A 16,880-nucleotide genomic window follows, 5' to 3' on the forward strand; every position below is an offset into this window, starting at 1 on the left:
GTGAGGGAGAAAATGAGAGGTGTGAGGGAGAAAATGAGAGATGTGAGGGGGAAAATGAAAGATGTGATTGGGAAAATGAGAGGCGTGATGGGAAAATAAGAGAAGTGAGGTGCTATAACTAACCACAGATATTTTCTATGCCCAGGCAACGCCGGGCTCTTCAGCTAGTATATATATATATACTGTATGTGCAGGGTGGGCCAAAAGAAATGTATTCACACTTCAGTTCAACATGAAAAATATCTGTATATTTATTGACTTCTATAATTGCTTGGATAGTTCATGGTTATTATTATATCATATTGCAGTCACACAACATATTAAATGTTATCATTTAAACTTGGTTTCTGTCCATTAGTCTATACATTTTAGTTTATCTCAGTAGGGATCTTGCAATGCTTAATTTCTCCTGTGGGGGCACTGTGGGGTAATTCATTACTTGACGCTGGGTTTTTCTATATGCTACGATTGATCATGGGAGGTTCCAGGGGTCAGATATCATTGATAAGGCTATGTTTCAGACCTTGCTAACAAAAAAAAAAATAAACCCCGGCCAAAATGAACAACCCTTTTTATTGCTTATATTTAAACATTTACATTTTGGTGCTCATTACTTGAAATCATGTTGACCTTACCAATCTTGTCTACAGTGACGGTTACTTCCGCACTAGAGCCATCTTTAGTAGCTGTGATGATATAATCGCCCGTACGTATATCAGGAGACAGATAATGGGACAATTCCAATATGCCGCTATTCAGTTGAACATTACGCCATTGTTTTATATTGCTACCCTGGTCATCCTAGAGGCAAGAATGAAATAATAAATGTTAATAGACATCATATCTTTTTGTATTACACTTTTGGTTCCTGAGCATCTTATATACAGTATATATATTTATATTTTTGAAGATATTAGTCATGGCTTGAAGCTACGCTGTTGCACTCCCACATTTTTGAGAATATCATACTATTTCTAATACTGGTGTCCCAGCACTGGCGGACAGAGACAGAAAGGGCCCCTGTGAACAAATAGTATATGGGCCCTCTGTAGTCCATCAGCTCCTCAAAATGAAAAATTCCACCGGCTTTGGAGGTGGAAATGGGCCTCCTTACCTCTTGGGTCCCAGTGTGGCTTAACAGGTTTCACCAAAGATATGTCCACCTCTGTGTCCAAGGTATGACTGTTTCTTATATCCTTCATAGCTATACCCTTGCCCCAACCATCTAGGTTGTCATCACTCACATTAATCAATGCATTTCACAATCTAAATTCCTAATTCATCTCTCTGTATGTTTTGCAGGTTTTGAGGGAGGCCACCAACCCACGCAAATACTGGCATAACACATACATTTCACGCAGATGCTGCCCTTTTCCCACACAAACACTCAAACACAACCCTAAAGCTCCATGCTACCAGTACTAATCTCGGCACATTTCTGTCACGGATGTGTCAGAGGCTGCAGATCGTTGCACTGCATCTGTCTGCAGAAGGTCTCAGCAGTTTGCTTTGCAGACTTCCGCCTGGTACTTCTGAAGCTAAAACCCAGCAGTCACCTCCCCCTCTCTAATGGTCACACCTGGATCTGGGTGTTTATAATTCCCAACTTGCTGTTGGGAGTTGCGGGTGATTATTTCTATTTCTAGTTTTCTGTTGCGGCTTGGATTTATTGCAGTCGGCTGTCTTCTTCCTTGGTGTTGCTGGAGGACATCTGTATTTCTCTCAGAGTCTACTCTAGCTAAGTGTTCCCCCTTGTTTGTGTATCCCATCTGTCTTCAGTGGTAGTGGGGATTGACTAGCCCTCATCCTGTCCTTCCCGATGCAGGGCTTATCGCCAGGGTCAGGTAGGGATTAAGTATCTTGCTCGGCGATAGGTGCAGAACCACCAATACTGTGTCTGGCTGTTAGACAACTGGCTGCAGCAGAACCCTCCTTCCTTCACTTTGTCTTAAAGTAGGATACAAATCTTGATTAAGGGAACTGGTCATCTAATTCATGCTACCCCCTGACTAAGCCATAGCTCTTGGTGGGGTTCTGGTACATAAATGTAAATGAGCAAGTAATTGATCCCTGAGTATGGATTAGAAATGGTCTGTATTAGTATATAATCACTTACCGCAATGTTAACCAATGTAAACTGTAAAACAGAAAACAAGCCATAGTTATTGGTCAGTAATTATGATTAAAGCCTCTGTTCACATTTACAGCCAATATACGATGAGAACATAAAACAAGTCTGCAAATAGTCTCCATTAATAAGCTTCTACTGGTTTGTGTATACAGCTCCTATGCAGATCTATGTTTCTCCATAGTGATAGATAAAATTCTGCAGGCATGCTATTTTATTTTGCAGCCTATGGCTACCAACATTTATGGAGTTGTATTTTTTTTTAACAGGTGTAAAGTCAACATTTTTGGACATTTCATTTATTTTATTGGCTTGTTAATAAGAGATCAGTCCTTACTGGTTCATTTTTGGCAATAAGGTTTTCTGTAAAATCCACCCCTTTTATGATCACTGTAGAGGAAAACAAACGATTTAAAGTGTTATAGAGACTTAAAGGGGTTGTATGAGTTAAGATAAACATGGATATTTTCTAAAAGGAACAGCTCCATTTTTGTTAGCAGGTTGTGTGTAGTATTGCAGCTAAGTCGAGTTCATTTGAATACACTGCAATACCAGGCACAGCCCATGGACAATGGAGGCGCTGTTTTTTTTTTTCATCTTGATTTTCATCTTATGAATGGCTCTTACCTGTCTCTCCAGGTTGGTAAATGGCTCTGTCTGTCTGGAGGAACATTCCGTTTCTCATGGATCTGATTAGAACAGACTTTTCCTCCACCTGATTTAGGACATCGCTTGTTATGCTGATAGAAATAGTGGCTACCTCCTCTGCACCATTCGTGGGTACTGGAACCTAAGAAGGAAAGGAATCTTCATTTTATATGTATAAAAATATATCTTTTTACCTAGGTGAAGACTATTTTTATTGAGATGTGTGATGCTGATAAATGGCTTCTGGAACATTATGAGGAGGAATAGTTCAAAATATTGACAGATATTTGGAACTTCGAAGAAAATATATCACTTTTTTTACTAAGCAAAAAATTATAATTACACCTTTTTTGAAATATATCTAACTTTTTAATAATGTCTCCGTGTACAATTTTCTTAACATGATAACGAAGGCTGCAATATTGGCTCAATTGGTGCCAATGTCTACACCATCGATGTAGTGACTTAGGCTACTTTCACACTTCCGTCTTTATAAAGACGTTGCAATGCGTCGTACTGTGCAAAAAACGCATCCTGCAAAGTTGCCCGCAAGATGCATTTTTTGCACATAGACTTGTATTACCAACGCATCACAACGTACGGACACACGTTCCATACGTCGTGGCACTGGATGCGTCTGTAATTGGCGGACCGTCGTCACAGAAAAACGTTCAATGTAACGTTTTTTTGTGCGACGCGTCCGCCATTTTCAACCGCGCATGCGCGACCAAAACTCCACCCCCTCCTCCTCGCTCATCACAATGGGCATCCGGTGCCCACGTTGTGCTAAATTTAGAACTACGTCCGTCGGTACGTCGGGCCGACGGAAGTGTAAAAGTAGCCTAAGATACTCCATTTTAAAGGAGTTGTCCACTACTTGGACAATCTCTTCTAATTCCTCATGTTTGGCCCAGTTCAAATAAAAAAAGCTTATATTTACGTCCCGTGGCGGCATAGTCCAGCGGTATCGGCACTCATCTTCTCGGGGCTCACATAAGGTTGTTATGACACATGAGCTCTTCGCCCAATCAGCGCTGGCATCACCTTCAGGCGTAGAAGTAATTAACAGGAAGTAAACGACCAACCGCATCTCTCACGTGCTCTTTAAAACTTTTACGTCTGAAGGCGGGAACAGTGATGCCAGTAGTGATGGGCGCAGGGTGCACATGTCATAACAACCTCACGAGAGCCCCGGGAACACAAGTGCTGACACCGCTGGAATGGCCCCGACATGGGAGGTGAGCATAGACTTTTTTATTTGAAGAGGGTCAAACATGGGAAATTAGAAGGGGTTGTCCAAGTAATGGACAACCCCTTTAAAGCGGACCTGTCACCAAGTCAAAAGTGGACAGTTTTTTCTCTTATTTTTTTCCAGCTGCTCTTCTGAGTATGCTGCAGTTTTTTTTTTTAGATTCACCATACGGTTCCAGAGATATGAAGCTTTTTATTTAGTACTGAATATCATGGTCTTTATCCGATGGGTGGTAATCACAGGTTAATTATGCAGAGCAGCCTAAAGACACGCCCCAGAGGATCCTCTGAGCCACGCCCCCTGGGAAATACCATAAAAATGATCGCTAAATAAAAAGGCCCATGATTCTGGTACCATATATCAAATAAAAAATATATATAGCATACTCGGGAGACAGGAGGACTAAAATAAGAGCATTAATTATCCACTTATCACCTAGTAACAGGTCCTATTTCCGTGGAAAAAAAATATTTTTGTCTCTCCCAGATCTTGGAGGGGAAGTCTAGTGGTATAGTGTCCAAAAAAGTACTGAAGAGCAGCTTGCAAACGTTTTATATCATCAAGAATATTTTTAACATAAACATATTTTACATAATACTTTTGACAATTTGTAATTTACTGTTTAAAAAAAAAAATCTACTTTTCCCGATGACAAGACACATATAACTTGCTAAAGTATATTTGTCTCATGCTTTGCTAGAAAGAGAACTTACTATTGGTGAGAATAGATCTAAAAACAGGGGGATGGAAAAATTGCATACAAGTTGGCTAACCCTAATTTATGAAGATTTGTGTAAAGGGCGGAATTATAATGTGTTTTTTTTTGTGGGTGTGCCTAGCCTATGCAAACAGGGTTTGGATTTCAATTTTACCATAATTTGGGATTGAGGTGTATGGGCTATAAATATATAGATTATAGAGCTGATTTCTGATATATTCCTATAGCTATATTTATGCTAATAAGGTATTAGAGATGAACCAATCAAATTGGTGTCAGATCTTTTTAGGAATTTGCCAAGGTTGGGGAATTTAAACATGTGATTCGCTTGAAGTGCATAGGCTAAAATGGTATTGCACAGCCAACCGGGATGGACCATCATAGCCAATATAAAAGCTGAGACAGGGAATGCAGCAACCATTTTACTGAGAATCTGGATGGTTTGGGGGAAATCACAGCTCGCAGTTTGGCCATGGAGATTGAGAGAAAAAGCCTTAAAATACTGAATAAACATTGCAGATAGTGTTTGTGACAAATCAGCAGTTAAGAACGGCTATCATCTGTTTACACGTAGCCATATTCAGTATGATGAGGTCACTTGGGAATTAATAAGGTTGAGCTTGTATTACAGAGCTTCAAAGAGGTTGGATAGAGTCCTAGGAGACCTCAAAGACTAGGAGACCTAAAGTCTAGGAGACCTCAGAGTGTTAGAAACGTCTTTCCAGGGCAATTGGAAGATTTTGGGTAGTTTCAATTCATGGTGATATTAATTTCCTGGCTATATTTGACTAAACTGATAAATTTAAAACATTCGCTCATCTCTAATAGGTATATATACAAGCTATATAAAGCTTAGTACCAGAAATTCGATATTGTGTTATAAGTCATAAGGACTGGGGTATAGACATTTTAGATTCTATATACTCATTAGTGATAAAGCCTAAGGATTCGCTCACACTAAGGAATAAATTGAATGTGTACAATGCAAGAAAAAAATCGGACTAATCTTATTCAATGAGGTAGCGCAGATCTGCATATAGCTGTATAAAAAAAAAAATCGCAGCATCTTGCCATTTCACTCCGAAATCTGATGGAGGTGACAAAATAATTGGATGCCACACTGACCATCAGAGTAGCATCCAATTTTACTGATACATTACAATTCTGTACCATAGGAAACTGTAAATGATTAATTGATGCCGAGTAAAAAAAAAAAATGGATTGTATACAGATGACAAGTGAGAAAAATACCGCACCACTTTTCTGGATGAGAACGGGACTGATTTTTGACATGCTAGTATGAGCGAACCCTAGTATTTATGTATATTATATTAGTATATTATGTATATAGTATATTATGTGTTACCTGGAAGGTGTTACAGTGCAGCTGCCCATCTCCTTTACTAATCAGGGCATCGAAAACAGGAGAAGCGGACGATGCACCTAAGGATATGTCGAGTGTGACATCAGAATCAGGCGACAAGACGTAGACGCATACGGTCTGATTGGAGGGATAGGGCAGAACGGCTGGTGCTGCCACCAAGTATTTCCTGGTAGAAGATGTGATATAGAATTATGGACTGTACCACAAACTTTTAACAACATTTACAACAGTTTCTGATTTTTTTTTGCTATTATTATAGTTCACATCACGCATTCAGAATTTTCAGAAGGAAATATATACATGTACATATATATATATATATATATATATATATATATATATATACAGTGGGGCAAAAAAGTATTTAGTCAGTCAGCAATAGTGCAAGTTCCACCACTTAAAAAGATGAGAGGTGTCTGTAATTTACATCATAGGTAGACCTCAACTATGGGAGACAAACTGAGAAAAAAAAATCCAGAAAATCACATTGTCTGTTTTTTTAACAATTTATTTGCATATTATGGTGGAAAATAAGTATTTGGTCAGAAATAAAATTTCATCTCAATACTTTGTAATATATCCTTTGTTGGCAATGACAGAGGTCAAACGTTTTCTGTAAGTCTTCACAAGGTTGCCACACACTGTTGTTGGTATGTTGGCCCATTCCTCCATGCAGATCTCCTCTAGAGCAGTGATGTTTTTGGCTTTTCGCTTGGCAACACGGACTTTCAACTCCCTCCAAAGGTTTTCTATAGGGTTGAGATCTGGAGACTGGCTAGGCCAGTCCAGGACCTTGAAATGCTTCTTACGAAGCCACTCCTTCGTTGCCCTGGCGGTGTGCTTTGGATCATTGTCATGTTGAAAGACCCATCCACGTTTCATCTTCAATGCCCTTGCTGATGGAAGGAGGTTTGCACTCAAAATCTCACGATACATGGCCCCATTCATTCTTTCATGTACCCGGATCAGTCGTCCTGGCCCCTTTGCAGAGAAACAGCCCCAAAGCATGATGTTTCCACCACCATGCTTTACAGTAGGTATGGTGTTTGATGGATGCAACTCAGTATTCTTTTTCCTCCAAACACGACAAGTTGTGTTTCTACCAAACAGTTCCAGTTTGGTTTCATCAGACCATAGGACATTCTCCCAAAACTCCTCTGGATCATCCAAATGCTCTCTAGCAAACTTCAGACGGGCCCGGACATGTACTGGCTTAAGCAGTGGGACACGTCTGGCACTGCAGGATCTGAGTCCATGGTGGCATAGTGTGTTACTTATGGTAGGCCTTGTTACATTGGTCCCAGCTCTCTGCAGTTCATTCACTAGGTCCCCCCGCGTGGTTCTGGGATTTTTGCTCACCGTTCTTGTGATCATTCTGACCCCACGGGGTGGGATTTTGCGTGGAGCCCCAGATCGAGGGAGATTATCAGTGGTCTTGTATGTCTTCCATTTTCTAATTATTGCTCCCACTGTTGATTTCTTCACTCCAAGCTGGTTGGCTATTGCAGATTCAGTCTTCCCAGCCTGGTGCAGGGCTACAATTTTGTTTCTGGTGTCCTTTGACAGCTCTTTGGTCTTCACCATAGTGGAGTTTGGAGTCAGACTGTTTGAGGGTGTGCACAGGTGTCTTTTTATACTGATAACAAGTTTAAACAGGTGCCATTACTACAGGTAATGAGTGGAGGAAAGAGGAGACTCTTAAAGAAGAAGTTACAGGTCTGTGAGAGCCAGAAATCTTGATTGTTTGTTTCTGACCAAATACTTATTTTCCACCATAATATGCAAAAAAAAATGATAAAAAAACAGACAATGTGATTTTCTGGATTTTTTTTTCTCAGTTTGTCTCCCATAGTTGAGGTCTACCTATGATGTAAATTACAGACGCCTCTCATCTTTTTAAGTGGTGGAACTTGCACTATTGCTGACTGACTAAATACTTTTTTGCCCCACTGTATATATATATATATATATATATATATATATTTAATAGTAGTAATAGACCAATGTAATAAGAATATTAAATATTGAATAAAAATAACAACAGTAATAATAATATAATGAAAAAAAATCAGCAAGCATTAACAACATTTCATTTTAACTTTTTAGCCTCATCTTTTATTTTTCCCGTTCTTTTATGTGGAATATTCAGGTATAATTTCATATGCTATGTAATATTTAGAATGTCTCCATATGTCACATGGCTACCTATAGCACTTACATCGCTAGGTATTTTAGAGAACTTATTAATTAGTGTTTTTTTTGTATTCTAGAGCATTTTTTTTGCCACAAATAAGATGCTTGATACAAAAATATGGATGCATGTTCCAGCATTTCAGCTTCCATTAATATATTGTATATGTGTTCTGGTTTCTTCAGATAAAATCACTACAGGATTAGTAAACCTGCTGCCATGTAGTCCTCCATATTATTGAGCTCTGTATCACCTTACTCCCCATCACTGTTTGGCAGCTTTCTGCCTATGCACAGTGTACACAGAAAGCTGCCAATCTGTGGTGTGGGCGGGTTTATACAGGCCTCAGCATTCAGAGAACTGCTAGCAAATAAAACAGGGATTTAATCAAAACTGCAGCAAGCAGCTCAATAAGTGATACATCCCTGGAATTAGGGTTTCTTCCTCTACATGATGCGGTTCTCAGATGGGGCAGCAAACACTTGATTAGAGATTCCCTTTACATAAGTACATTAATTTAGATTAGCATTTGGAAAAAAAATATGCAAAACATTATGACGGATGAGCAAATTAATGTAATACCGCACAAGAAAGAGACAACAATATCACATTCTAAAAATGTCACATAACCCAATAATATATGGAACAAATACAGAAATATCTTACAGATTACTGCTCTGTCCCGATACCAGAGGAAGAGCCAGGATAATCATCATTAGTCTACTCATGATGATGGGATCCTCCATTCCTATCCCAGTAGATCCTCCGCTCTGACCGCTATGTGCTCAGGTCCTTCTTGTGCGGTGTGATAGTAGTGCTGGTAGTGCTAGTAGTCGCCTCTTAGCCGCAGGAATCTGCTCGCTGTCTGCTCAACCTGATCTTTATACTCTGTTAGGAGGAAACTAGAATTATTCACAAACATACTTCCCTCTTTCCTCAAGCCATTCCAAAATCCCCTGAGGATACTTTTACATGGCAGCCAGGACAGCGACACATTGTATGATGCCATAGCACAATGGAACTATAACCAATTAACCCACATTTAGTAACAATGGTGGACCAGAATCAATATCTGGCTCTTCACCATTAATGGATACAATGGCAATAACAAAGTAATCATAGATTATTTATTTTATACATACTGTTATGAATTTCTTCTAAAGGAATAGTTTTCTTTAGACAATCCCTTTTTGTTATACAGGTATGTTGACGATTATTGAGACCCTTTGCATTTAGCTTTAAAGGTTTGCCCACCAAAGAGGTGCATAAAATAAGAAAAAAGCGTATAATTACCTCCTCAATGGTACCACGCCTCCGCTCGGAGCCCTTTGTCCCCCAAAACAATATCATGTGAACACCGTGCAGCCAAAAAGTGGAGCATCTAAAAATGCTAATTACATATATTACCATATTTTTCGGACTATAAGATGCACGTTTTTCCTCCAAAAATGTGGAAGAAAAGGAGTGTGTCTTATAGTCCGGATGTACCTGTTCTGGCTGTGGTGGGGAGGTGGTTGAGCAGCGGGTCACAGGAGGCAGGAGTCGGCGGCTGCGGCTAACTCCTGTGCCCACTCCTAAAGAGAAATTAATATTGACTGCTTTCCACGGCCATGGGCGCGGAGGGCTGTGAATATTAATTTCTCTTTAATAGCTTCCTGGTATACATGGCCACATCCCTATCCTGTTATCATTGGTCCCATCCCCGTCCTGGTATGCACGGCCCCATCCTTATCCTTGTATGATTGGCCCTGCATACCAGGATAAGGATGAGGCCATGCATGCCAGGACCGGGATGGGGGCCTATCATACCATGATAAGGATGGGGCCATGCAAACCAGGATGAGGCCAATCATACCAGGATAAGGATGGAGCCATGCATGCCAGGACGGGGATGGGGCCAATCATACCAGGATAAGGATGGGGCCCTGCAAAACCAGGATAAGGATGAGGCCCTACACACCAGGATAGAGATGGGGACCCTGCATACCAGGATGGGGATGGCGGCCAATCATACCAGAATAAGGATTGAGCCATGCAAACCAGGATGGGGTGGGGCCAATCATACCAGGATAAGGATGGAGCCATGCATGCCAGAACGAGGATGGGGCCAATCATACCAAGATAAGGATGGGGCCATGCATACCAGGATAAGGATGAGGCCCTGCACGCCAGGATAGAGATGTGGGCCCTGCATACCAGGATGGGGATGGCGGCCAATCATACCAGAATAAGGATGGAGCCATGCATGCCAAAACGGGAATAGGGCCAATCATACCAAGATAAGGATGGGGCTATGCATACCAGGATGGGGATGGGGCCAATCATACCAGGATAAGGACGGGGCCCTGCATACCAGGATAAGGATGAGGCCCTGCACACCAGGATAGAGATGGGGGCCCTGCATACCAGGATGGGGATGGGGGCCAATCATACCAGTATAAGGATGGGATCATGCATGCCAGGACAGAGATATGGGCCCTGCATACCAGGATACCAGATCATTTCTACCAGGATAGGGATGAGTGGGCCATGTCTACCAGGCTAGGGATAAGCGAGTCATGCCTACCAGGCTAGAGATGAGGGGGCATTCATGCCAGGATGGGGGCCAATCATACCATAATAAGTATCCGGCCATGTATACCAGAATGGGATGGGGCCAATCATACCAGGATAAGGATAGAGCCATGCATACCGGGACTGAGAAAGGGGCCAGTCATACCAGAATAAGGATCAGGCCATGTATACCAGGACGGGGATGTGGCCAATCATAGCAGGATAGAGAAAGGGGCCCTGCATACCAGGATGGAGATGGGGCCAATCATACCAGGATAAGGTTGGGGCCATGCATACAGGATGGAGACATGGGCCCTGCATACCAGGATAGAGATGAGGAGGACCAGTTCTACCAGGATAGGGATGAGGAATCCATGTCTACCAGGCTAGGGATGAGTGGGGCATCCATACCAGGATGGAGATGAGGAGACCATGCGTAACAAGATAGGGATGAGGGGGCAATGCACACCAGGATGGGGATGACAGGGTCATACTTACCAGGATAGGGGGCCATGCTTGCCAGGAAAGGAAAGAGGGGGCTACGCACACCAGGATGAGGATGAGAGGGGCCATGCACACCAGGATAGGGATGAGGAGACCATGTATACCAGGATAGGGATGAGAGGGGCATATATACCAGGGTAGGAAATATTAGGTACAGAATTCACCACATTTTTTGCTTCAATTTTTTTTCTAATTTCCACCTTTAAATCCTAGGTGCATCTGATAGTCCAGTGCATCTTATAGTCTGAAAATGCAGTATATATTATAATATTTGCTGTCAGGCTGTTAAATACCTGCTTGTGTTGACAGTGAAACATTACCTCATTATATAGTAACATTGGTGTTAAGTATTGCCTTTTTGGTTACAGAGAGCCATCCACCTTTGTCAAATCACCTAGATGCTGTTGTTGCTTGTGGATCTAAGGGATTAATGAAGCACTTCCATTAAAATTTGTATCCTCTTAATATATTGCAGTCATCATATTATATAGCACTATGTACTTACAATATCTCACTTTGCCTTTCTACACAGTTACTGTAATTCTTCTCTTTTCTTTGCTCTATGTAGAAACAGGAAGTCTCTTGTCCCTGCATTTATTATTCCCCTCTTCACCTTCTGACCTAGCTGCTCCTTCCTTCCTTCCCCCTGTCAGGGACTTTTGCAGCGATGACTCATGCAGGGAAAATTGACCTCCTGTTTCTACATAGAGCTTAGAAGGATTAAGCTAGTCATTTTTAATCACGTGATGTCATAGACCTAATGGAAAAGAGAATAATTAGCTGGGTAGAAAGGCAACATGAGCAATTGTAAATACACAGTGCTGTATAGTATGATGACCATAATATATTAAGAGGATAAAAATTTTGATGGGAGAACTTCTTTAAAATGACTGGGTTCATACAAGTCAACGGCTGTATAATATAACTGGCACTTAGAAGCTAAAATGCCGTAAATTGCATTTTACAATTTCCATGATGTGAATTTGCAGCATAGAGTGTTAAGAGGTTATTGGATATTTGTATTTTTCTTAAATCATGTTAAATATGGTATTATAAGATCTATTATAGAAAATAAAATAGATTTTTTTCCCAACATCATATAAACTGAAAAATAAATAAAAGCAAGAAAATTTCATGTAGATACATGAAATAGATGCTGCTTGTTTTAATATCAATTTAAGGGCTCATTCAGTTTTCCATTTTTCACAGATATCACTCATACCTGTGATTGTTTATGGGGCCATTTACTTGTTCAAAGTCAAATATCGGAGACATGTCTGATTTTGTTGGAAAGGTCTGTTCAAAATCGACCATGCAGGTCAGTGCATGAATCTATGAGAAAAGTGGACCGCACTCGTGTAGGGATGTGGATTGTCTTACCTTGTTCCAGCCCCTGAAGACAACAGATGAGACGAGTCATGTGAATACTGTTGTGTGGTTTTATATGTAAAAGTGATGTGAGTCTTACTATATTATAGTAATGTACAGTATGTCAACTGTTAATCAGGTTTCCCCGAGCATGCTCGGGTGGTTTCCGAGTATTTGGATGTGCTTGGAGATTTAGTTTCTGTCTCTGTAGATGCATGATTTTATTGATGAGAGGTAGTGGAGACAGATGAGTCATTATGGAGAGGTTTTATAATGCAGCACTTTGCAGTGTGTCTAGACAACCTGAATTGCAGCAGAATATGCTTGAGCTGAAGCAGAAGATACGGCCAGGACGACTGTGGACTCTGCTGTATCTGGTCGAGGTTTCTGTGAAACTTCACCATCTGGAACCTGACCTCAATGCTGAAGCTTCCTGGCCAGTCCTTGAGCCCAAGCCTGACCAAGCCTGACCTCCAGGAAGAAGCGGTTGTGTCAGTATGGCCAAAGCTCTGTGGCCAAACAGCACAGCTGAAGGTCCTGGTGGTGGCAACGGCCATAAATACACCTCAACCCCCCTAATGAGGAACTGGTACTGAAGGCAACTCTCACTTCTCTTCCACGGATGTACGTGGAGGAAACCTCAGACCTCGAGAAGGGCCAATAAGTGTCTCAGGTCATCTAAGGGAAGACGAAATGGGGTGCATCGGAGGTGACAAAGTTAGCCACCAGATGACACAGGGGGCCGTGCGGCACTACGATTCTGCGAAAGGCTATGGATTTATTTAGGAGGCGGTCACTGGGAACAAGGTGTATGTGAACACTGAGTCCTTGCCACATGGGCCCCACATGTTGTGACGGACCGTGAGGGTGGTACTCAGTCGCGGTGACCATGATCCCTCCAGAAGAGGGAGATCCTCGAGCAATGCGGTCAGAAAGAGTGAACCCCCAGTTGGCCGCTCAGCTGAGACCGGTAGAGTCCACAACCCAGACTACAATGCCTCCCAGTCCCACACTTTCCAGCACCATCAAGCGGACTCATAAGAACAACAGGGAATCTACAACCTGCAGCATGTCCTCCACCGCTAGTACCAGGTGGCCATCGCCTTGGTCATTCTAATTGTTTTTTAGGGCCCTCACTCAACCACCTGTAGGGCAGGCTGGAGAGAGTGAGACTTTGGTGTAAGACAACCGCGGAATCCAAAATGGCGGCTGTGAGGAAAAGGTGACCATACAGATTCAGTTATACCTGTTACACTGGAAAGGAACTGCTAAAAGGAACTGTTCAGCGCTTCAGATGGCAGGAGGCCCAGAATTAACCGGGAATCCCTGGATGCTGGCCAGGATGTGCAAAAGTTTATGTCCCCTCCCTCTCAGTTGTATACCTCCCTGCTCGATTAAAGGACTGGGACTGTTCAAACCCTTATTGCCAATGTGAACTGTGTAACTTGAAGGGATTGATGTTCACAAAAAGGAAGGAGGGAAATGGAGGATCCAAAGATTCAAGCCAGGTCATGACAGTATGGACTGTGCTCCTGGACTGCTGGAGCTTTTGCTATGTTGGCAGTCAGGCCTGTGAGTACAAGGAACTTGGATATGCTGTGTCGGGGTCTCCAACCTGGTAATACATGGGCCATGCGGACCCATGATGGAGCTGAACTATGCCATGGACTCTCAAGCTACTTTTAATGTGTGGACCTAAGGACCGACAATGGACACTTTATACCCCATAAGACAGGAGACTAATGGTTTTAGGTGTTTTATGTGAATGTTATATGCTGCCTGTTGTCTTCCAGGTTCCAGAATGGTCACGGGTGACCATGTTTAAAGAGGGGAGGAATGTTGGGATGTGGACTGTCTTACCTGTTCCTGCCCCTGAAGACAACAGATGCATCATGTGAATACTGTGGTGCACTTTTATATGTAAAAGTGATATGCATCTTATGTAATATATTAAGGTAATTAACAGCATGTGAACTGTTAATGCATAATGTGAGTAATGTATAGTATAGGACAGCATAAGTACGGCTATTACAATAAGTGGTTTTGTAACAGCATATGAGATAAGGAAATAGGTAATGCTAGAACTAGCCCAGTGGGTGGGAACTAGTGTTAATAAAAAGGGGCACTTCCTGATAGAGTGACTTCAGAGAGAGTTAGTGAAGTGCATAGTGGAGGCCAAGTTCAGGTTCTGGGGGTTCCTGGGTGCAGCATGTGTCGCTTGTTCCAGTCAATAGGATGCAATACTGAGATCCAAAGCTGTCGCTCCTGTCTTGTCCAGAGCCTAAGGAACGCACAAAGATGTAAGGTTATTGCCGATCCCCTGCAGTGGTGGATGAGAAATCTCTGAGACTGAGAGAATGAGTGGGCTTGGGGACATCCCTTGTCTGTAAACTGCCAGAGCGAAACCGGACAGCAGCTCGGTCACGACTACCGCTCTTCTGCACTTTACACTAGGATAACCTATGATTTTCATGGACTTTCAGAGCGGAGAAGGAAGAGAAACTTTTTTTTTATCTCCATGTTTGAGAAAAACTAATGACCAAGTCTGATCAGAATAATTGGTGTGCTTTTCTTGCACATGAGAAAAATGGACATCTGAATGAGGCTTAATAGTGAGGGAGAGGAGAAAAAGCTGTGGGAAGGCTACCCGGCAAATCTGTCTTGGCAATAACATAATTCATTAGGATTGTGGGACCGGTCAGTGTTGTTAAAAAGTATGATGTTGCTGCAAGATTCCTTTTGAAAGCCAAAGTCAGAGCATATGGTGGAATATCGTTTAAGCTGGTTTCACATATCCTTGAACCATGGATCGTTCTATCATCGAAAGACTGGGCTAGACTGCTAGCTCTTCTGACATTAGCTAACTGCTTCACATGTGCCTATCAAGCAGTTAATTTTAATTACATCCTAACACAGTTGGTTCTGAGCTTCCTATATAAGCAGGCTTAACCACGTTATTAGCCATAGGTAAGTGTTCACACTAGGCAGTCAGCTCAGATACCCATCCGTTCTGAGATTACCTTGACGATTAGTGGATGGGCTCACAATTTTTGGCCAAATCTTGTGCTAAGAATCACATGTGTTTTTTCATATATTTCACAAGCCATTATGCTATTCCCATTTCATGTATCGCACATTTCCTTGTTCTAGCACAGATTAATTTTGAGTGCAGCCATTAATCTATTTGCTATCAAGCAGTTAACTCAGGTTGGGAGACCTAGTGGCAGATGTGTGAAACTGGGTTAAATAGTAGTATAGGCAGGGTAGTAGTGTGCTACCCAAATACAGGTAAAGCACATAAAGACCATTTGTGCAAAAATGGCTGACTGTTATTGAGTAGCCTTGTGGCACACTACTTTCTTTAGCCTTCAGCATGGGCACCAAGACTAATGTAATAATGAAAACTAGAATAAGGCTCGTGGCACATGGTGACTGTTGGTGTGACATCTGTCACTCTACAAAAGTTCTCTAGATGTCACGTCTACATTACAGGGCAATACAAGTGAATAGGATAGCATTGTGACCCAGAGAGTACCATGATTTCATCAAGCAAGTTGCAAAACATACAACGTGGTTGGATCTCTTGCAACTTGCTTGTTACGGTTGCAGTACCCTAGGGATTGCGTTCTGATACTGAAAGGACACTAAGTGAATTATGGTCATGCAATTGGTATCACTGCCAATGTTGCCAGGTATACCCAGCCTTAAGGGACTTTTTTCTGCCACGGCCAGATTGTGGCTATGAATACTATGTATAGCTATGAGATACTGTTTTCTGCACAATGGCCAGACAGAGATGACACCTTTCCGAAAAAGTGGCAATCTTGGTCCTTTCATTCTTGTGATCAGTGGGTGTCCCTTTGATCACACCCAATGACCAGTGAGAAGACCTACTGTGCGTCAACATAATTATATCAAATGCCCTAACTGGAATATACCTTTAAACATATCATATAAACTTGCAAAAAAACTAATTATTTGGCACCTTTGGAAGCTGTAAATATACCGATTGCGGAATGACTGCTAAAAACTAGGTTAAAGATGCCTCCAGGGTGTTGATCTCAGGTCAAGTTCCATTCATTTTCTATTCTTTGCAGTCTTGAGATTTACATTGGCATTAAGTTCCTGTCTAAG

The 16,880-nt window shown here is 41.8% G+C and overlaps 1 protein-coding gene across 2 annotated transcripts in view; it reads right to left on the reverse strand.

The window, feature by feature from the left end:
• Window positions 1-9,155, reverse strand: part of LOC138665901 (alpha-2-macroglobulin-like protein 1) — a 47,127-nt gene extending 37,972 nt beyond the window's left edge. For both annotated transcript variants that reach the window (XM_069753853.1, XM_069753854.1), the window contains exons 1-6: window positions 8,988-9,155; window positions 6,113-6,296; window positions 2,756-2,918; window positions 2,466-2,518; window positions 2,117-2,137; window positions 636-801 (exon numbers count right to left, since the gene is read on the reverse strand). In XM_069753853.1, coding sequence (XP_069609954.1) covers window positions 636-801; window positions 2,117-2,137; window positions 2,466-2,518; window positions 2,756-2,918; window positions 6,113-6,296; window positions 8,988-9,067 — 667 coding nt within the window. In that variant the 5' untranslated portion in view covers window positions 9,068-9,155. The remainder of the gene's footprint in view (window positions 1-635; window positions 802-2,116; window positions 2,138-2,465; window positions 2,519-2,755; window positions 2,919-6,112; window positions 6,297-8,987) is intronic.
• Window positions 9,156-16,880: the final 7,725 nt, after the last annotated feature.

Source organism: Ranitomeya imitator, chromosome 2, assembly GCF_032444005.1.
Source record: "Ranitomeya imitator isolate aRanImi1 chromosome 2, aRanImi1.pri, whole genome shotgun sequence".
NCBI classification, from domain to species: domain Eukaryota; kingdom Metazoa; phylum Chordata; class Amphibia; order Anura; family Dendrobatidae; genus Ranitomeya; species Ranitomeya imitator.